This window comes from Budorcas taxicolor, chromosome 21, assembly GCF_023091745.1.
Source record: "Budorcas taxicolor isolate Tak-1 chromosome 21, Takin1.1, whole genome shotgun sequence".
Lineage (NCBI taxonomy): Eukaryota > Metazoa > Chordata > Mammalia > Artiodactyla > Bovidae > Budorcas > Budorcas taxicolor.
In genome coordinates this window covers 35,810,313-35,832,760 of record NC_068930.1, presented here as the reverse complement: position 1 = coordinate 35,832,760, position 22,448 = coordinate 35,810,313, and the positions used below count along the sequence as shown (strand labels likewise).

At 36.0% G+C, this 22,448-nt stretch overlaps 1 protein-coding gene across 1 annotated transcript in view; it reads left to right on the top strand.

The window, feature by feature from the left end:
- SCAPER (S-phase cyclin A associated protein in the ER) overlaps window positions 1-22,448 on the top strand; it is a 353,763-nt gene that overhangs the window by 53,371 nt on the left and 277,944 nt on the right. The window contains exons 7-13 of the mRNA XM_052659727.1: window positions 5,618-5,880; window positions 8,998-9,234; window positions 14,510-14,680; window positions 15,290-15,359; window positions 15,564-15,681; window positions 16,131-16,242; window positions 19,854-19,994. Coding sequence (XP_052515687.1) covers window positions 5,618-5,880; window positions 8,998-9,234; window positions 14,510-14,680; window positions 15,290-15,359; window positions 15,564-15,681; window positions 16,131-16,242; window positions 19,854-19,994 — 1,112 coding nt within the window. The remainder of the gene's footprint in view (window positions 1-5,617; window positions 5,881-8,997; window positions 9,235-14,509; window positions 14,681-15,289; window positions 15,360-15,563; window positions 15,682-16,130; window positions 16,243-19,853; window positions 19,995-22,448) is intronic.

Here is a 22,448-nt window from a genome sequence, read left to right as displayed (position 1 = left end):
CTAAGCCTGTGCGCCACAACTACGGAGCCTGTGCCCTAGAGCCCGGAAGCCACAGCTGCTGAACCCGTGGGCAACAGCTGCTGAGACTGACACCCTACTGCTCATGCTCCACAACAAGGAAAGCCACACCAGTGAGAAACCCAGGTACCTCAACTAGAGAGCAACCCCTGCTCTCTGCAACTGGAGAAAAGCCTTCACAGCAACGAAGACGTAGAACTGCCAAAAATAAATAAAATTTAAAAAAATATTTCAGAAAAAACAATAGGGAAGAAGAAATGAAATAAGAGCAGCAGAATGTTGATAATTATTGAAGCTTAATGATTAGAGTGGGGACTTCATAATACTATTTTCTGTGTACTGTATTTGAAAATCTTCATAATAAAATATATAAATATAATAAATAATAAAATAATGAAAAAGTAGTAAAAAGTTTAAGAAAACAACAAAAAATTTAAGCATGCTTTCCCCTTGCAGATTTCAAAATGCAGATTTTTCAAATAAAAGATGACAGGTTCCATCTAGTCCTTATTTTAAAGTATAATATAAATGTAGTAACATAGTTGCAATATTTAAAAAATAAGATGAGTTAATATACTAGTCACAAGAATGAGCATTTTGTAAGTATTTTTTTCCTTTGAAATAAAATATCTTCCACGTAGTGAATCATATAATGGCATGGCCTATTGTTGTTCAGTTCCTCGATCATGTCCAACGCTTTGTGACCCCGTGGACTATAGCACTGTAAGCTTCCCTGTCCTTCACCATCTCCTGGAGCTTGCTCAAACTCATGTCCATTGAGTTGGTGATGCTATCCAGCCATCTCATCCTCTGTCATCCCCTTCTCCTCCTGCCTTCAGTCTTTCCCAACATCAGGGTCTTTTCTAATGAGTCAGCTCTTTGCATCAGGTGGCCAGAGTATTGGAGCTTCAGCTTCAGCATCGGTCCTTCCAGTGAATATTCAGGATTGATTTCCTCTAGGATTGACTAGTTCGATCTCCTTTCAGTCCAAGGGACTCTCAAGAGTCTTCTCTAGTGCCACAGTTCAAAAAGCATCAATTCCTCAGCATTCAGCTTTCTTTATAATCCAACTCTCACATCCATACATGACTAAAGGAAAAACCATAGCTTTGACTAGATGGACCTTTGTTGGCAAAATAATGTCTCTGCTTTTTAATATGCTGTCTAGGTTGGTCATAACTTTCCTTCCAAGGAGTAAGCATCTTTTAATTTCATGGCTACAATCACCATCTGAAGTGATTCTGGAGCCCACCAAAATAGTCAGCCACTGTTTCCACTGTTTCCCCATCTATTTGCCATGAAGTGATGGAACTGGATGCCATAATCTTAGTTTTCTGAATGTTGAGCTTTAAGCCAACTTTTTCACTCTCCTCATTCATCAAGAGGCTCTTTAGTTCTTCTTCACTTTCTGCCATAAGGGTGGTGTCATCTGCATATCTGAGGTTATTGATATTTCTCCCTGAAATCTTGATTCCAGCTTGTGCTTCTTCCAGCCCAGCGTTTCTCATGATGTACTCTGCATATAAGTTAAATAAGCAGGGTGACAATACAGAACCTTGACGTACTCCTTTTCCTATTTGGAACCAGTCTGTTGTTCCATTTCCAGTTATAACTGTATGCTTTTGTTTTATTATCTAGTATGCCACTCTGAATCTTTGGGTTGGAGAATTTGGTCCATGTTCTTTTTTTAAAACTTAATTAGTTTCTCTTTAGGGAATTTCCTTTGGTCATCCTTTAAGGGCTGGTTTGCTAGTGACACATTTGCTTAGTTTTCTTTTCATCTGAGAATGCCTTATTTATTCTTCATTCCTGAAGCATAGTTTCACTGATTATAGAATTTGCGATTGACAGTTCTTTCAGTCCTTGGAAGTTGTGCCACTTCCTCTGGGCCTTTAGTGTTTCAGAAGAGAAATTTGCTGTCATTAAAACTGATGTTCTGCTATAGATGATGTATCTTTTCCCTATTGCTTCTTGTCCCCCCACCATAGCTTCTTTTAAGAATTTTTATATGTTTTTTTCTTTTCAGAGCTTTCATTATGATGTGTTTTAGCATCAGTTTCTTTGGATTTCTTAGTTCTTTTAGTTTGATATCTTTTTAGTTCCTTTAGTTTTATATCTTTCACTAAGTTTAGAAAGTTTTTATTAGTTCTTTAAATACTGTTTAAGTCCTACGCTCTCTCTCCTCTCTTTCTGGGACTCCACTCACACAAATGTTACCTCTTTTGTTGTTGGCATACAGGTCCTTTGTGCTCCATTTAAGACATTCCCTGATACCTTTTCAGCAAAATTGGAGACTAACTTTCACCACTTCCTTGGCTGCTACTGGAGGTAGCTCAGTTCTCTTCTGTACCCCTACTGACACAATGGAGTGCCAGAGTGAAGGGAGGACCGACTCCTGACTTACCTGTGTAAGGTGGAGTGGAATCTTAGCTTTCTGGTGGGTCCTGCTGGCATTATCACAAGGTGAAATGGGATCCATGTGCTGAGTAAATGTGTCTTCTACTACTTTATTCTGTAGCAGTGATGTTGGTGAGGGTGGAAGCTCAGCTTTCTATATGGGACCTGCCAAACCTGGGGGTGGGGAAGATCAGAATATTGACTCATTCTTTGTGTCTTTGATGTTGGATGACGGTAGAGGTTGTGCCCAACATTGGACCCTTACGACAGTGTGGGTCGGGCGGATCAGTGTCTACCAGTTCTGACTCTCACTACCTCGTTAAGTCTCACTGCTGCTCCGTTTCCCACTGACACTAGGGGTGGGGAAAAGTAGAGTGCTGACTAATCCAGTTCCTACTGCCTTGTTTAATGTCATTTGGAGGTAGAAACTCAGCTCACTGTTCAACTTTGCTGACACTGTTTTGATGAGGGAGTCGGACCATCTATTTCTACCACGTGGGCAATAGAAGTTCAACTCTCTACTTACCCCTATTGAAACCATGAGGTGCAAGTTTTCCACTGATGGTTGGCTGAATAGAAGGAGGTTTGCCAAAATGGTTATTTTCTTAGGTCATCGTTTCCTCTGCCCTTCGGCTTGGCAAAACAAGTTTTGCTGATGCCTGTTTTGTGTGTATCACTTGTTCTTTCTGGGTTGGAGGCCTTTGTACCATCCTGTCATATATAGGAAACAATTAGGAAACACAGAGAACTCATTACTATGCTGCTTTTAACTCCCAGGGTCACAAGGCAGTCCACCTATCTTTCTGTCTTTTAAAATCTTCCTGTGCTTCTTTCGTGTGTTTTTCCAGAGTTCTTAGTTGTAAGAAGGAGGACCTGGAAATACAAGTCAGTCTGCTCTATCTTGGCCAGAACTAGATAGCTTCATATTAATTTTGACATGCTACATTTTAGCCTATAAACTTTTAAAAATTATGGCTATTAACTGTATATGTGTATACCTCAGGTTGTGACACTTTGAACCATTGCAGCAGAAGATTCATATTTATTTTGGGCTATTTTGCTCTGTGTCTTTGGACATAGGCCCTCATTTTTTTATGTGTATGGCAAAATACTGAACTAGATCCTCAAGTGTTCATTCAATTAACATTCTATAATCTTATGATCATTAAAATAGTTTTATTTTTCCTTTTTTGCCAAGTTAGTGTACTTTTGGTACTAAAGGGAAAAGTACTTGAACTTTGGAGCTAGGCTTATGTTTGGATTCTGAAAGATGGAGAGGCAGTTTTTACATATCCATTAGACCATTGACATCAGAACCAGTTTGCTTGGACTTACATCTTGGCTTTACCTTTTGTCTCAGTTTCCTCATTGGTAATATGGGAATGATAGTACTGATCTTAGGGAAAGATTAAAAGAGTTATATCTAAGGCACTTATAACAGTGGTAGCACATAGTATACATTCAGTTCAGTTCAGTCGCTCAATCATGTCCGACTCTTTGTGACCGCATGGACTGCAGCACGCCAGGCTTCCCTGTCCGTCACCAACTCCTGGAGCTTACTCAAACTCATATCCATTGAGTCAGTGATGCCATCCAACCATCTCATCCTTTGTTGTCCCCTTCTCCTCCCACCTTCAATCTTTCCCAGCATCAAGGTCTTTTCCAGTGAGTCAGTTCTTCGCATCAGGTGGCCAGAGTTTTGGAGTTTCAGCTTCAGCATCAGTCCTTCCAATGAATATTCAGGACTGATTTCCTTTATGATGAACTGGTTGGATCTCCTTGCAGTCCAAGGGATTCTCAAGAGTCTTCTCCAACACCACAGTTCAAATGCATCAATTCTTCAGTGCTCAGCTTTCTTTATAGTCCAACTCTCATATCCATACATGACTACTGGAAAAACCATAGCTTTGACTAGACGGTTCTTTATTGGCAAAGTAATGTCTCTGCTTTTTAATATGCTATCTAGATTGGTCATGGCTTTTCTTCCAAGGAGCAAGTGCTTTTTAATTTCATGGCTGCAGTCACCATCTGCAGTGATTTTTTTTTTAGCCCAAGAAAATGAAGTCTCTCACTGTTTCCATTGTTTCCCCGTCTATTTGCCATGAAGTGATGGGACCAGATGCCATGATCTTAGTTTTCTGAATGTTGAGTTTTAAATGAACTTTTTCATTCTCCTCTTTCACTTTCATCAAGAGGCTCTTTAGTTATTCACTTTCTGCCGTGGAAAACTAACCAAACTGATCACATGGACAACAGCCTTGTCTAACTCAGTGAAACTATGAATCATGCCATGTAGGGCTACCCAAGATAGACAGGTCATGGTGTACAGTTCTGATAAAACGTGGTCCACTGGAGAAGTGAATGGCAAACCACTTTAGTATTCTTGCCTTGAGAACCCCATGAACAGCATGAAAAGGCAAAAAGATAGGACAATGAAAGATGAACTCCCCAGATCGGTAGGTACCCAATATGCTTTGGGAGATCAGTGGAGAAATAACTCCAGAAAGAGTGAAGAGACGGAGCCAAAGCAAAAACAGTACCCAGTTGTGGATGTGACTGGTAATGTAAGTTAAGTCCAATGCCATAAAGAGCAATATTGCATAGGAACCTGGACTGTTAGGTCCATGAATCAAGGCGAATTGGAAGTGGTCAAACAGGAGATGGCAAGAGTGAACATCGACATTTTAGGAATCAGTGAACTAAAATGGACTGGAATGGGTGAATTTAACTCAAATGACAATTATATCTACTACTGTGGGCAAGAATCCCTTAGAAGAAATGGAGTAGCCATCATAGTCAACAAAAGAGTCTGAAATGCAGTACTTGGATGCAGTCTCAAAAACAGCAGAATGGGAAACCACTCAGTATTACAGTAATCCAAGTCTATGCCTTAACCAGTAATGGTATGCATTATATAAATGTTGCTTTCTGACTGTGGGGCCTTAGGTCAGTCTTAATCTCAGTTTTATCATTTGTAAGATAAGGATAATTATACCTACCCTCTGAGGTCATAGGAATTAGATAATACACACACACACACACACACACACGTGAATACACTTTGCATAGAAATCAGTGTCATGTTTATAGCTTAGTTATAGTCAATGAGAATTAGATTGTAAAATAGTTTTATTTTATAGGTTTTTGAAAATTTATATCTTCTAAATAATTCTTGATTTATTTTCTTCCCTCAACTGCATAGAACGGAAAGATGCTGAAGGATGGGAAACTGTTCAGAGAGGAAGGCCTGTTCGTTCACGATCAACAGCAGTGATGCCAAAAGCTTCATTACCAACAGAAGCATTAAGATCAAAGGATGACAGTGATAAAGAAAATGTACATCTTTTGCCTGACGAAAGCATACAGAAAAGTGAATTTGTTGGAGATGAACCTTCTAATACTATAGAATCTCGGCCCAAGGACCCAGTACACTCATGTGATCATCCTCTTGCAGAAAGAACCCAGGTAGTACATTCTGAAAGTCCTTTTACTGCTTTTTATATGAGATATATATATATATGTATGTAGGAATGTCTTAATTTTTCTATTTCATTGTTTTACTTTTATTATGAAAAATTTCAGATCTATAGAAAAGTTGCAAGAAAAGAATAATGGACCCTCTGGTACCCTTTTCCTAGATTCACAGATTTAACATTTTGCCACAGTTTCTTTTCTCTCTTTATGTGTTACATTTGAAAGTAATGTACAAACATCACAGCCATTCACCTTTAAATTCTACAGCATGTATCTCCAAAGAACAGAAAACTCTTTTCCATAACCACACTATAATAATAAAATTCAGGGAATTTGACATTTATATAATATTGTTATCTAAACTTATAGTCTGATTTTCAAAAGTTCCAGTTGTCCCAGTAATCTCTTCACAGAAATTTTTTCCCTGATTCACGATGCAGTTTAGAATCATACATTGTATTTGACTTTGTTTCTTTAATATCTTTGACTAGCATCAGTTACTCACCCTGTCTTTATTTTTCATGACATTCATTTTTTTGAAGAATACATTGCAGATATTTTTGGTACAATGTTCTTCAGTTTCTTTATTCATTATTCACTTTAGCTTATGCATTTTAGGCAAAAATAAAGCGATTGTCAACCTCACATCTAAAGACATGTCATACCAATTTGCCCATGTTTGTTGACTTTGATTACTTGGTTAAAGTGATGTCCTCCTGCTTCATTTGAAGTGTTATTTAAAGTGACGAAAGTAAGAATCATTTTTCACTTGCTCTACTTTTGTTTTCTACAGCCCAAGTATAGAGTGATTTGCTAATATTTAAAATAATTCCTTAAGATTAATATCCCCAGTCCTTTTTCTTTTAGTCAAACTTTTTTTGAAGTTTATTTTACTTGTTTGGTTAAGCAATGCATTTTTCAAAGATATTTGTTTACAGAAAGATTTATGTTCATTTAGTATAGTTTTCTGCAAAATCATTAGTGAAATATAAGAGATTGTTTGATATGGGTATAGAGACTAAGAAAAAAAGTTGTAAAGTAACTGTAATATTTCTCAGTCCAGAATAGTAGCTTTTTAAAATTTTCTTCTTTTTACCTGTAGAATATTTTTTTATTTTTAGACTCCCATTTTTTTTCTTAATGATAATAATAGCTCTTAATCCTGCATTATTCTTAATGTTTTATAACTATTTAATGTGTATATGTTTTATGCCCACATGAGATTGAAAACTCCTTGTGGGTAGAATCTTATGAAAGTGTGAAAGTGAAAGTCACTTAGTTGTGTCCGACTTTGCAACGCAATGGACTGTAGCCTGCCAGGCTCCTCTGCCTATGGGATTCTCCAGGCAAGAATACTGGAGTGGGTAACCATTCCCTTCTCCAAGTTATCTTCCCAACCATGGGATCAAACCAAGGTCTCGTGCATTGCAGGTGGATTCTTTACCATCTGAGCCACCAGGGAAGCCCATATTGTCTTTTAATTTCCCATAATATGGAGCAGAGTCATAGGCACATAGTAAGTTTATCAGTACATAGTTGTTGGGTAAAACTTTAAGAAACTTTTAAATGTAGGTAAGTTTGATGAAGAAATCACTTTTTATATCACTTAACCAACATTTAGCATTTTTGCTAACATATATTTTAATTATAAGATTTAACATTATAAAAAATGTCCTAATTTTGTGTAAAGAATATGCTTACATGATTTTGAGATTTTAGAAATAGTCTATACATAGAGCTTATGAGTAATTATTGCTGAATTATTTCAGTATAAAAGTTCACTGCTTATGGTGTCCAAGCTAATATTAATAGCTGTGTTTTCTCTACTCTCATTCTGAAAATGGAATTAGCATATTCATATATTTTGACCATTACTTTATAATTTAGCTTTGATTCTGTTATTTAAGTTGATACTGGTTTTTTAATAAACAGGATTGACTATATTGTAAAGATCAGTAATGCTAATATAAATATTACCAAAAAGATTATAAACCATGATGACTGATGTATGGATAATGTTGATAGCAATATAAACATTGTGATGCTATTTGAATAATGCGTATGCTAAAATGAACACTTTGGGACACTTTAAAGTTATAACCAATAGTAGAATTTTTAAAGTAGTTTATAAGACTTGGCCAAGTTTAATATTTACATAAATACTATATCAAACTGGGGTTTTTATGGCCACTGCAGTGTTTATCTGATGTTTATTTAAGTAGTGGTGTGAGTGAGTTTTAAATTCACAACTTTAGATTTTCGTTCTCCTTGGAGTTCATTACTCTGAGTACTGAAAAGCATAGTGCCATTATTTCTGTACTCTGTTAGAAAGTGAAAATAAAGTCCTGTTTCTTTCACTAAACTCTAAAATTTTTAAAAGGTGTAACGTATTTTTCCTAAGCAAAAGTTGTATTTGTTCTAGATGTTTTTTACATTTCTGTTGGTTTTGTGTTAAATATTCTTAAAGGGGAATGGAGAGGCTACTGAAGTCTAAAGAATATGAATTGCTTAAGGAGATTGCTTGCTGACATATGCTCTACTTTTTATAGTGTATTTTTCTTTTAGATCTAAGATTTGGTATTATGTACCATGTGAGTCTTCATGAAAGATGCTTTGAGGTTGTGTGTGTTAATGTTATCTAAAGAGAGTGAGTTCCGTGTTTTGAGTAAAATGCCTTTAAAGTACATATTTGGTGAGAAGTGCCTTCATTTGATATTAGTTTTCATAAAAACTAAGTAAATACCTTTAGTTATTTGAACATAAAGCATAATATTTATTATACTTGTGACTAGATTTCTTTTGTGAAGCATTTAGTATAGCCATCAGGAATCAGCCTAATAAAATAAAATGCAATTGCAACATATATTGCTTAATTTCTTAAAACACTTGAGTATCCTTAAACATAGTAGATATGTAAATAAAATTTGTGGCTGCTTAACGTTTCTTTTCTAACACTTGAAATGTACCAAAATAATGAGTGATTGGTCTGTTAGCCAGCCAACTGTTGCTTCACAGTTGGTGGATTAAGCAGAATCTGCTTTTCTAGAGTGAAATAGTTGGTGAGTATTTTTTGTTACCTCTGATTCATTCTACAATATGTTTTGTTAGTTCACAGTGAGTACACTGGATGATGTCAAGAACTCTGGGAGTAGTTTCTTACCAGACAATTCTGTTCAAACTTCTGAAATACCTGCTGTTCACATTGATACAGAGTGTGTTTCAGTTATTCAGCAAGCTGACACACCTTCTTTGCAAGCAAGTGAAGACAAATTTTCAGGAGAAAAAGCAAGAATAGAAAGTGAAATGGATCCTTCAGATATTTCAAATGTGAGTGCTGCTAACTTGGTAAGAACAACTTCTCAGAATTCTGAGTAGATATATTAAAGAGGCAAAAATTCCAATAATGAAAAATTGTATTGTGCATTTCTCTATACTTTACAGAGCACTTTTAAACTTAGCATTTTATATGTTATTTTATGTTAACATGTTATTCTTGTAGCAAACTTTGGATGTAGTTAAGATTCTTCTTATTTTGTAGAGGGTGGAAATGAGACTGTGAGAGTCAAGTAACTTGCTCAAAATCATTTAGTTTTTGTATGATTTGGTCAAATGTTCTTTAGCATTAAGAAACTATAACATTAATATCTTCTATGCAACATCTACCACTCTGTTGGAAAATAGTGCTTAATGAACTTAGTTTTAAAATTCTCTTAACAGAGTACTTTAGATAGTTAACATTTGGAATTGGTCTTTAGGATGAAATTTGTCATCCCTATTGCTGAATCTTTAAAAATGCATTGACTTGAAATTATTTATAGGATTATGCTTTTGGATGAATAGTTAATTCTGCTCATGTCTTTCTCTTTTCCACTTAAGTAGTAAGATAACTTGGCCTGAGGATAGTTCAGAATAGGTCATGCTGGCATTTTTTAAAAGTAATTTTCAAAAGGAGTAGCTCCATATAAAAAGCTGTTGAGAAAAGTCATTCCAATTTTCATTTTTAAATGGCCACCGTATACTATAATTTCCTTTTAAACTGAGTGCTTTATGATGCTAAAAGACGATGTGAGCAGATGGTGTGTGTGTGCGTGCTCAGTAACTTCAGTTGTGCCTGACTCTTGTGGCCCCATGGTCGCCAGCCAGGCTCCTCTGCCCGTGAGATTTTCTTGGCAAGACTACTGGAGTTGGTTGCCATGCTCTCCTCCAAGGGATCTTCCTGACCCAGGGATCAAATCTGTGTCTCCTGCATTGAGGTGGATTCTTTACCACTGAGCCACCGGGATTAGGCCAAATCATATATCCTAGAGTAAGATTAGATATTGATGAAACTTGATATGAGTTGTTTAAGGAAAAATAAGAGTTATAGCAATAAGAAAAACAAATTAATATTTGTTTTTAACTTACATCTTTTAGTGTGAATTTTTTGAAAGTTAAATGTAATTACTGTCATATAAGTGAGTTTAATGTATGGGGTAGAAATTAGTTATATTTATACTTTCTTTTCATAGATATATTAAATTTCATAGATATCATATTAAATTATTTATTTTGTGAATTGATTCTGTGAGAATCAAATTTCAAAAGAGAAAAAGCATCCTATACTTTAAGCATAAAATAATTAAAAAAAAATTCTCTCATCATTTTTATTTTGATCACATAGGTAAAATTAGCTTGTGGTGAAATGTTAAAAACCCTTGGTTATTTTGAGTGTGACATTACATACTTGAAAGAAAATAAGTTCTGCTTTACATATGAATATTAGTGTATTCTTAGAAGTTTTAGAGGTGTTTTAACTAAACCGAGGTTGTGAAAAAATTTTATATTTTTAATTTGTCTTGGCAGTGATACTTCTGTGGGTTGCTCTAAATAAGCACCTTATTGTTGAGATTCTAAGTGAAGGATTATATAGAAATGTGGTTGTATTGAGAAAACTGTTTCCTTTTTCCCCTTCATATAATATTGTCTCATAGATGGATAGAGTAAAAAAAACCCTGCAGTTCTCATATTTAACAGAAAGCTAAGCAAAAAATAACTGTGAGAACCTTTCTGTTTAAGGTCCACTTTTGCCAGCATTGTAAAAATGTGCTGATATAAATCCCAGCTACCCTGGATTAGTTTTTTTAGATTTACTGAAATTCCAAATTTTAATGAAAATTTAGAAATTTCAGAATGATGATGTATACAGATATTTGTTTGAATTCCACAGTGTGGAAAGTAGTAGAAGTTGTATGTGGAAAATTAAATCATTTCATCCACAAGCTGTGTTCAGTTCAGTTGCTCAGTCGTGTCCAAATCTTTGCGACCCCATGAATTACAGCACGCCAGGCCTCCCTGTCCTATGTTAAAATATTTTCAGGTCTTAAGAGACAAAGTAGAAATGTTCTCTGGAGAAGATAAGATTAGGAAGGAAATAAGATCACGTGAGAACATACTTTCTACAAAGTTAAATCTATTCAACTTTAATAGCTTTCTAATCTTTGTTATTTGCGATGTTGGTGTTGCACCTTAAGAAGTTATTTTCTGTAATATTCAAGAGTTTATAGAGAAAAAGCTTATGATGCAAAGAAATGATTTCTCATCTAAACTCCCTCATCCCATTCTCTTCCCCAGGGACAATCTTGTGTGTTTTGAAGGGGTAGAGTATCAACAGGGTAGATGAAGTTGGGAGGGGTGGCTTTAAAGAAGCTACCAATGTTTAGGCTTCAGACCAATTCAGTAATAAGCTGAAGCTCAAGCACTTGCATTTTTAATACCTTTATTGAGGTATTATTGATTTTCAGTAAACTTCACCTATCTAAAGTATATATATTGATATATTTTGACATGTGTTTATACCTATGAAATCATCACTACAATCAAGATAATGAAAGTATCGATTGCCTCCGAAAGCTTTACATTCTCTTCTGTCATCCTTCTTTCCGCTCTTCCCTGTTTCCCCTTCCCAGGTTGTCACTATTCTGCTGCCACTACATCCTAATCAGCATTTTCAGAATTCTCTGTGTATGGAATAATACAATTAATGTAAAGTATGTAATGTTCAGCCTCTTTCGTGTAGCATAATTATTTTGAGATTCATTGGCATCACTGTGTATGTTAATAGTTCCTTCTTTTCCTATTGTCTGTCGGAGTACTCTGTCATATGCGTGTAGCTCAATACGTTCATCCATCCAGTTGTTGACAGATGTTTGTTTCCAGTTTCTCTGTTATGAATAAAGGCACCACGAACACTTGTCTTTGTTTTGAACATATGTTTTCATTTCTCTTGAGAAAATATCTAGGTCAGTTTTGTTGATAATGTTCAGGTCTCCTTTGCCAATTTTTTGTACCTATTCTATCAGTTGAGAGAGAGGTATTGAAATCTCTGCATGTATCTGTGGGAAGACACAGCTGTGTATAACGGACTTTTGGACTCAGAGGGAGAGGGAGAGGGTGGGATGATTTGGGAGAATGGCATTCTATCATGTACACTATCATGTAAGAATTGAATCGCCAGTCTATGTCTGACGCAGGATACAGCATGCTTGGGGCTGGTGCATGGGGATGACCCACAGAGATGTTGTGGGGAGGGAGGTGGGAGGGGGGTTCATGTTTGGGAACACATGTAAGAATTAAAGATTTTAAAATTAAAAAAAAAAAGAGAAAAAAAATAAAATAAAATAAAAATTGAGACTTAAAAAAAAACCAACTTTATTGACATATAACTTGCATAATATACAGTTTATCCATTTAAAGTGTACAGTTCAGTGTATTTTAATATATTCACAGAGTTGTGCAAGCGTGACCATGATTAGTTGTAAAACACTTCATCACTTCAGAAAAAACCCAGTGTCCGTGAGCAGGCCTCCCTTTCTCCCCACCCTCCCAGCCGCATACAACCACTCATCTGTCTTTTCTCTCATATACAGTACGTGGTCTTTGTGAATGGTTCCTTTCACTAAGCATGTTATTTTCAAGGTTCACCTGTGTTTTAGCCTGTACCAGTATTTCACTACTTTTTATGGCCAAATAATATTCCATTGTTTGAAAAATGTGAACCATACCATATTTAATCCATTCATTAGTTTATGAACATTAGGTTTTCTCCACTTCTTGGCATTTGTGAATAATGCTACTTTAGGTATTTGTGTACAAGTGTTTGTGTGAATGTATGGTTTCATTTCTTCTGGGTGTACATCTAGGATTGGAATTTTTGGGTCATATGATAACTTTCATATGGGCTTCCCTGGTGGCTCAGATGGTAAAGAATCTGCCTGCAACGCAGGAGAACTGGGTTTGATACATGGGAAGATTCCCCTGGAGAAGGGAGTGGCTAACCACTCCAGTGTTCTTGCCTGGACAATTCCATGGACAGAGGAGCCTGGTGGGCTACAGTCCATGGGGTTGCAAAGAGCTGAACACAGCTGAGCAACTAACACGTGGTAACTTAATTTTTAACCTTTGTGTGAAACTATCAGACAGTTTTCCAAAGTGGCTGTACCATTTTACATTCCCATTAGGTTTATTTTGTCTTGCAATTCTGTCAGTTTTTGCTTCCTTTGTTTTGAAGGTATGTTCTTAAATTCACAAACCTTTAGGATTGTTTAAGTCTCTTGCTTTTAAGAAATTTCTGAGTCACAGAGCTGGACCCCAAGTTTTATAGTTCTTTATCAATGCTATTTTTATGTATGTATCATTATGAAATGACCTGCTTTATCCCATGTCATATTTTTTGTTCTGAAGCCTACCGTATCTGATATTAATAATTCAGCTTTCTTTTGATTAGTGTTAAAATAGTAGCTCTTTTATTTGTAATCTGTTTATACTCTCATATTTAAATTAGGTTTCTTATGTGCAGCATGTGGTTTGGGGTCTTGCTTTTATCCAGATTTGAGTCTGCTAGTTGAGGTGTTTAGACTATTTGTGTTTAATGTGACTATGAATATGGTTCTTTTAAATCTACCATCTTATTATTTTTCTCTTTGACTCACCTGTTCTTTATCCTGCTTTTCCTATTTTTCTCCCTGCTTTTTAATTAATTATATTTTAAAATTTGTCTCCTTTGTTGCTTAGTAGTCATAAATCTTTGTGATTTCAGTGTTTGCCTTAGCATTTCTAGTATACATATTTAGTTTATTATAGGGATTTATCAATTAATTCTGGTACATATTATTTGTATTATATACTTCTAATGCGTAATTTTAAATTAGGTATATATGTTCAAAAAGTATTAATAACACCATTACGACATAATTTTTTTATGTTCCTTTTTAAGAATAGTGTTTTTCTTTTGTTTGTAAGATACTTGGTCTGTAATTGTTTTGAATTTTGGTGCTCAAGTGAAATTCACACTTTATCTTTAATAACAATACCTCTTATTTATATAACTTCACAGTTTGTCATACCCAGTGGTCTGGTAAGAAAGTAAGTCATGGATTATTGTATCATTTTATGGAATACAGAATAGTCTCTTGCTTTTAAGAAATTTCTGAGTCACAGAGCTGGACCCCAAGTTTTATAGTTCTTTACCAATGCTATTTTTATATATGTGTTGAGTATATGATTATAACATGAAGAGAGAAATAATTACTTGACTTTCCAGTCCACTGATGATTCTTCTTCTTGTTTGTTTTTAACTTTATAGTCTATGGCAGAAGTTCTTGCTAAAAAAGAGGAGCTAGCAGATCGTCTAGAAAAGGCCAATGAAGAAGCCATTGCCAGTGCTATTGCCGAAGAGGAACAGTTAACTAGAGAAATTGAAGCTGAAGAAAACAACGATATCAACCTTGAAACTGACAACGACAGTGATTTTTCTGTGAGCTTTTAGCATTTTTATTCTGTGGGTGATTGAGACATGCAATAAACAATAGGAAGTCTTTTTAAAGCACTTTACCAAGTGTTTTTTATATATGATGCAATTGACAAGCTGGAAGTTGGTTTCTCATTTTACAAATGAAGAAATTGAATCTCAGAGTAAGTAAAACATAACATTTCTCAGATTATAAGTGTAAAGATTGAAGAAGAATCTAAGATATCTTTTTCTATTCTACTGATAAAAAGCAAATGATACATTGCTTTGCTGTCACTAAGCACTCATGATATATATGTTGAAGAGAGGGATTTCTTAAAGAATGAAAGTAACTGTAAATCTTTCAAATATTTTTCTATTAAATTTTAATGCCCAACAAGTACTTTTGAGCTTTTCTGATGTATACTCTGAATATTTCAGAGTTTTATGTAGTAATAGTTTAAGGCCAATACTTTTCTTTTAAAATTACTTCATTCATTTCTGCTGTTAATGTTGGTGTTGGACTGTTTGCTAAATGAAATGTATGAGCAATAGATAGGAAATTTTCATATATAGTTCATTTTATTAGTTTATAATTGGTTCAACTGTTTTTCAATTTTTCTTACTACCTTTTAGGCCAGCATGGGCAGTGGCAGTGTATCTTTCTGTGGTATGAACTGGAATGATGTCCTTGCAGATTATGAAGGTAATTTATGTGTGCATGTTTGTGTGTGTGTGTTGTATGTATAGGTAGAACAGTACAAAATAGATTATGTTAATACATGTGGTTTTTGTGTAAAATGAATAATTTATTAGAGTAGGATGCCTTTTAAAAGTCGGTTCTCAAAAGTTGCTTTTATAGAATTACGTGGTTAAACAGTAACAGTGGTTTTCTTTTTTCTCAAAATAGCTCGTGAATCTTGGCGCCAAAACACATCCTGGGGGGATATTGTAGAGGAAGAACCTGCTAGGCCTCCAGGACATGGAATTCACATGCATGAAAAACTTTCCTCACCATCTCGTAAAAGGTCTGGCCTTTGAAAATTAATTTGAAATGTTTCACAGGAAGGGAGCTGCTGCTGCTGCTAAGTCACTTCAGTTGTGTCCGACTCTGTGTGACCCCATAGATGATGGCAGCCCACTGGGCCGCCTCCCCCCCCCCCCCCCCCCCCCCCCCCCCCCCCCGGGATTCTCCAGGCAAGAAAGCTGGAGTGGGTTGCCACTTCCTTCTCCAGGAAGGGAGCTAGCCATTCTTAATTATTAAATGGAGTCGTTACATACTGATACTATTTTAAGGTACATTATTCAGAACAGTTGCAGATCTTTTGAAAAGTGACAATGTTTTCCTGAAATGTTAGGCCAAATTAGTTTTGTGTATTGTTTATATTTATTTTAAGAACTTTGAAGACTAAAGAAGATACTTTTGGCTTTATCATGTAAACATTTGTGTCTCTTGTCCATTTGTTTGTATTAATAGAACAATTGCAGAATCTAAGAAGAAACATGAAGAAAAACAAATGAAAGCACAGCAGCTAAGGGAAAAGTTACGTGAACAGAAAACATTAAAGCTTCAGAAATTGTTAGAAAGGGTGAGTTTTTAATTTTTAGAGAACCATGATTGCCTTAAATTGCTGGGCTTATTTTCATATTGACTTTTTTCTGATTTCAGAGAAGCTAAAAGAACAGTAAAAATAAATTCACTAGAAATTAAAAGCATTTCTAGCTACTGAAAATTACCTGTACCTTTCTTAAAAAAGAAATAAGAATTTGTCATTCCTGAAAAAGCTAGTAAATTGATGTTTTGCAGTTTGCATGGATTATTAAAGCTGCACTTTTTCTTTTGCCATTTTCATTGGGGGTTTCCTTAGTCAGTTTTGTGCAAAGTGTTCGATGAATCGGTACAACAGTTTTGAACCTGAGATGGTGAAATTTGAATAAGCAGGGCACTAAGTAAATTCATGGGGGTTCCCTTGTGTCTCAGACAGCAAAGAATCTGCCTGCAGTGTTGGAGAATTTAGAGCAGTATAACTTTTGGTCAGTGTGATGTAGTGGAAAGAACATGGACTCTAGAGACAGCCAGTCTGGTGAAATCTTGATTTTTAACCACATGATAGCATGTGGTGGGTGCCCTTGGCAAATAACTTAACAGTATTGCCTTTTAATTTCTTTATCCATAAAATGGCATTTATAACTGTTAACCAGCTGTGTTGATGAATGTAGCGAGTATGTAAAACTGTACCATGGTACTTGAGTGACTGTTGTTCCATATATATATGGTCATTCTTATTGTTAATTACACATGTTAGATGTGAGTACTGTGTGAGTTTTGTGTGCTCTATAACAAAGGACCTCAAGACTCGGCAGTTTAAAACAACACACATTTATTTGCTCATAATTTCTTGGGCATGGAAACTGGAAGTGGCTTATGTTGTAATTTTTTGTTTGTTCAGAGTCTCTCGTGAGGTTGCAGTCAGTGTGTTGGCTCGGGCAGCAGTTATTTGGAGCTGAAAGATCCCTCTTTTGATCCCACTTTCAGATCCCTCATTTGGCTGTTGGCAGGCCTGGAGTCCTCTTTAGTGGTTAGTTGTGGACCTCCATTTCTTGCCATGTGGGTCTTTCCATAGGCCAGTGTTCTCATGACATGGCTGCTACCATTGCCACAGAATAATCTGAGACAGAAAAAGAGAGAATGAGTAAGTGAGCTGCCAAAATGGAAGCTGCATTGTCTTTTTATAATAACCTGGTCTTAGAGGTGATGTACTATCACTTTTGCTGAATTATATTGCTCCTTGGAAGGAAAGTTATGACAAACCTTGACAGTGTATTAAAAAGCAGAAATATCACTTTGCTGACAGAGGTCCATCTAGTCAAAGCTACGATTTTTTCCAGTGGTTGTATATGGATGTGAGATTTGGACCATAAAGAAGGCTGAGCACCAAGAATTGATGCTTTGGAATTGTGGTGCTGGAAAAGACTGTTGAGAGTCCCTTGGACAGCAAGGAGATCCAACCAGTCCATCCTAAAGAAAGTCAGTCCTGAATATTCATTGGAAGGACTGATGCTGAAGCTGAAGCTCCAGTACTTTGACCACCTGATGCAAAGAGCCAACTTACTGGAAAAGACCCTGATGTTGGGAAAGATTGAAAGCAAAAGAAGAGGGCAGCAGAGGATGAGATGGTTAGATAGTGTCACCAACTTAGTATGCATGAATTTGAGCAAACTCTGGGAGATAGTAGAGGACAGAGGAGCCTGGCATGCTACAGTGCACGGGGTTGCAAAGAGTCTAACACGATTTAGTGACTGAATAGCAACAGATTGGTTGCAGTCCTGATAGAATGTGGGAGGGAAATATGCAAAGATCTGAATACCAGGTGACTGGGATCATTTGGAGCCATCTTGGGGTCTGTGTACTACAAATACTTGACGCAGCACAACAGAAGCCATGTGCCCCCTATAGTATGTTAGTCACTCAGTCATGCCCGACTCTTGCGACCCCATGGACTGTAGCCCGCCAGGCTCCTCTGTCCATGAGATTCTCCAGGCAAGAATACTGGAGTGGGTTGCCATTTCCTTCTCCAGGGAATCTTCCCAACCCAGGAATGGAACCTGGATCTCCTGCATTGCAGGCAGATTCTTTATCTGACTGAGCTATGAGGGAAGCCCTCCCCTATAAACTCTTTTGTTTACCTTTTGGTCCTAGAAAGGAGGACTAATATGCATAGGTTAAAAGTATTTTCATTCCTTTTGTGTGTTTTAAAATTGGGAGAGATAATTAGATCAAATAGTTTGATTGTAAAAATGAGGTGACATAAGATTCTTCTTAATGCAGTAGAAAAGTTGATGGAAAAGGAAGAAAATCTGTAATTTTTCTCTTTACCTGAATTTCAAGAATTTAATTATTTTTATTTTAATCATTTAGTTTGGATAAATCAAGTATGAAAAACAGTCTCCTTGTAATGGGGTTCTACAAGAGTTAATATATTTTTTCATTTTAAACTTCAGAAAAGTGTTCTAACACAATGATACTTTCCCTTCTTATTGTGTTTTTAATACAAACAAAATTATATAGTTTATTTTCTCACTATATAATATAATCTCCAGATAATTCATGCAAACACAATAATAAATCCTTGAAATTGTACAAGACATTAAAAGTTCTAAATTTTCCCATCAATGTCAGTATTACTTCAATTAATTCAAATGATAAATCTCACCTTCCATTTGTACAGTGGTTATTGTTTCATTACTGTTCTGACATATATGGTCTCATATGATCACAACAGTACTTCTGTGAGGCACACAGAGTTGAACAGATCCTGAACCCCGTTTTATAGATGTGGAAACTGAATCTAGGAGAGACTTAAGGGCTGTCTCCAGTGTCACAGGACCAATTATTTGCAGAGATGGGGCCTTAAGGACCTGTTTTTAGCTCCTATTTCAGTGCTCTTTGTGTATCATACTTTTTAAGGTGGTTAAACCCATTATGTAGCTAAAATTCAACTTAAATGTTAGTTTTCCTCCCATTCGTGTTAAGTCAGCATTGATTTTCTTTTTTCTTTTTGGTGCTGGCTCTAAAATGTTGAAGCACAGGACAAGTCTTTTACTTCTCCTATTTGATATTGTTTTAAAGGAATTAAATGCAGCTATCATAATTATCTTTATTCTTCTATAAGGAAAACTCTGTGTGTTCCTTCAGGGAATGTTCTTATGCAGATAATTGTGACTTTTCAACCTTCTCACCATTTTTCAATTTCTAGGGTACTCATTTGTCTTGCATTTGAGTTATAGAGACAACGTTTATAAGGATAAGAAATACTATTTTTAAGTGTGCTCATAGTGCAATATAATAATAACAGCGAATATTTCTCTTGAGCAATGTCTAATGTAATATTCTAAAAGTTTTACATATATTGACTGACTCAGTCTTTAAAACCTATGAGTCAGATACTACTACTATTCTGTTTATAGATGAAGGAAGTGAGATGTAGGCTAAAAAAGTTGCCCAGTTTACATATCTAGCAAGTGACTGGTAGATTATGAACTGTCAGGCTTTATAGTCTGTGTTCTTAATAATTAGTCATGATCTTTAGATCTTTCCTGGTTCTTCACTTTGTAATTCCTAAGCTGTTTACCTGTTCGCACTTCTTGTCAAATGACTGTGTATGCTGAAATTAATGATGTGATAATTCATTGCGTATAGGAGAAAGAAGTCCGGAAGTGGAAAGAAGGGTTATTAGACCAACGACGTAGGATGATGGAAGAGAAATTACTTCATGCTGAATTCAAACGAGAGGTGCAATTACAAGCAATTGTTAAGAAAGCACAAGAAGAAGAAGCTAAGGTATGTCTTAGGTGTTTTGAACATTGAATTAGTTACTCAGGTACTTTTAATTGTTACATGAGAAGTTAATATTTATCAAGTGTTTATTTGGTACCAGAATAACAGCATTTTTATAGGCTCATTTGAAATTTATTCTGTACAGTATTTTATTCTTAAAATAATTCTATGAGATATTATTTTTGTAGCTTTATTGAAGTATAATTTACAGATAATAAATAACACATAAGTGAAGCATCAGTTTGATGAGTTTTGACATAGGTATTCCTGAAATGATCAGTACAATGAAAATAATAAACAGTTCCATCACCCTCAAAAGTTTCTTCATACCTCTGTAATTCATTCCTTCATCCAACTCTCTTACCGTGCAATTGCTGATCTGCTTTTTGTCACTGTGGATGTTAGCATTTTCCAGAATTTTATATGAATGGAATCATAGAGTAGGTACTCTTTCCTCTGGCATCTTTCACTCAGCATAGTTAGTGTGAATTTTATCCATGTTGTTGTGTATATAATTTTTGTTGTGTTGCTGAGAAGTATATCATTGTGTAGAAATACCATAGTTTGTTACTCCAGTCACTTGTTGATGGCCATTTGTTTTCATTACAGTTTTTGGCTATTATAGATATAGCTGCTGTATAAATTCATGTACAAGCCTTTGTGCAGATGTGTGCTTTTATTTTCTCTGGTGAATACCCAAGAGTGGATTGGTGGAACCCTATGAGACGTTTAACTTTTAAAGAAACAGTTTATATACTTTTACCAGTAGTACATACATGAGTGTTCTAGTTAGCCACATTCTCACCAATACTTGACATAGTTACACATTGTAATTATAACCATTTCATATTAGTCTGTATATGTAGTTCTCATGTGGTTTTAATTTGCTTTTTGAACATTTTTTATGTGTTTTTTTTTTCTGTCTGAAGCTCTTATTTGGTACAGTGTTTATTCAGATATCTGTTAATTTTTGAAAGTTAGATTGTTTTATTGTTAGTCAAACAGGTGTCTTTTTTAGCCTTTTTGAGGTATAATTAACAAATGAAATAGATACTTACATGATTTGATATACATATACATTGTGAGAGGATTCCCCTGATTGAGTTAATTAACATATTTATCACCTCACATATTTATCTTGTGTGTGTGTGAACATTTAAGTTTTCCCGTATCATATTTTAATTATACAATACAGTGTTATCAACTATAGTTACCATATTATATGTTAGATGCTCATGTCTTATTCACTGTATAACTGAAAGTTTGTATCCTTTTACCAGTCTCTTCCTATCGCTGTCTGTCTCCTTCCGGCCCCTGGCAAATACTTTTCTCTCTCTTTCTTTGAGTTTTTTTTTTTTAATTGAAGTATCAGTTCAGTTCAGTTCAGTTCAGTTGCTCTGTCGTGTCTGACTCTTTGTGACCCCGTAAACCACAGCACGCCAGGCCTCTCTGTTCATCACCAGCTCCTGGAGTGTACCCAAACTCATGTCCATTGAGTTGGTGATGCCATCCAACCTTCTCATCCTCTGTTGTCCCCTTCTCCTGCCCTCAACCTTTTGCAGCATCAGGGTCTTTTCAAATGAGTCAGCTCTTCGCATCAGGTGGCCAAAGTATTGGAGTTTCAGCTTCAACATCATTCCTTCCAGTGAACACCCAGGACTGATCTCCTTTAGGATGGACTGGTTGGATCTCCTTGCAGTCCAAGGGACTCTCGAGAGTCTTCTCCAACACCACAGTTCAAAAGCATCAATTCTTTGGCGCTTAGCTTTCTTTGTAGTCCAACTCTCACAGCCATACATGACTAAAGGAAAAACCACAGCTTTGACTAGGCGGACCTTTGTTGACAAAGTAATGTCTCTGCTTTTTAATATGCTCTCTAGGCTGGTGCTCAGACAGTAAAGCATCTGTCTACAATGCAGGAGACCTGGGTTTGATCCCTGGGTTGGGAAGATTCCCTGGAGAAGGAAATGGCAACCCACTCCAGTACTCTTGCCTAGAAAATCCCATGGGCAGAGGAGCCTGGTATCCATGGGGTTGCAAAGAGTCAGACACGACTGAGCGACTTCACTTCACTTTCACTAGGTTGGGCATAACTTTCTTTCCAAGGAGTAAGTGTCTTAATTTCATGGCTGAAATCACCATCTGCAGTGATTTTGGAGCCCCAAAAAATAAAGTCTGACACTGTTTCCCCATCTATTTCCCATGAAGTGATGGGACCGGATGCCATGATTTAGTTTTCTGAATGTTGAGCTTTAAGCCAACTTTTTCATTCTCCTCTTTAACTTTTATCAAGAGGCTCTTTAGTTCTTCACTTTTTGCCCTAAGGGTGGTGTCATCTGCATATCTGAGGTTATTGATATTTCTCCCGGCAATCTTGATTCCAGCTTGTACTTCTTACAGCCCAGTGTTTCTCATGATGTACTCTGCATATAAGTTAAATAAGCAGGGTGACAATAT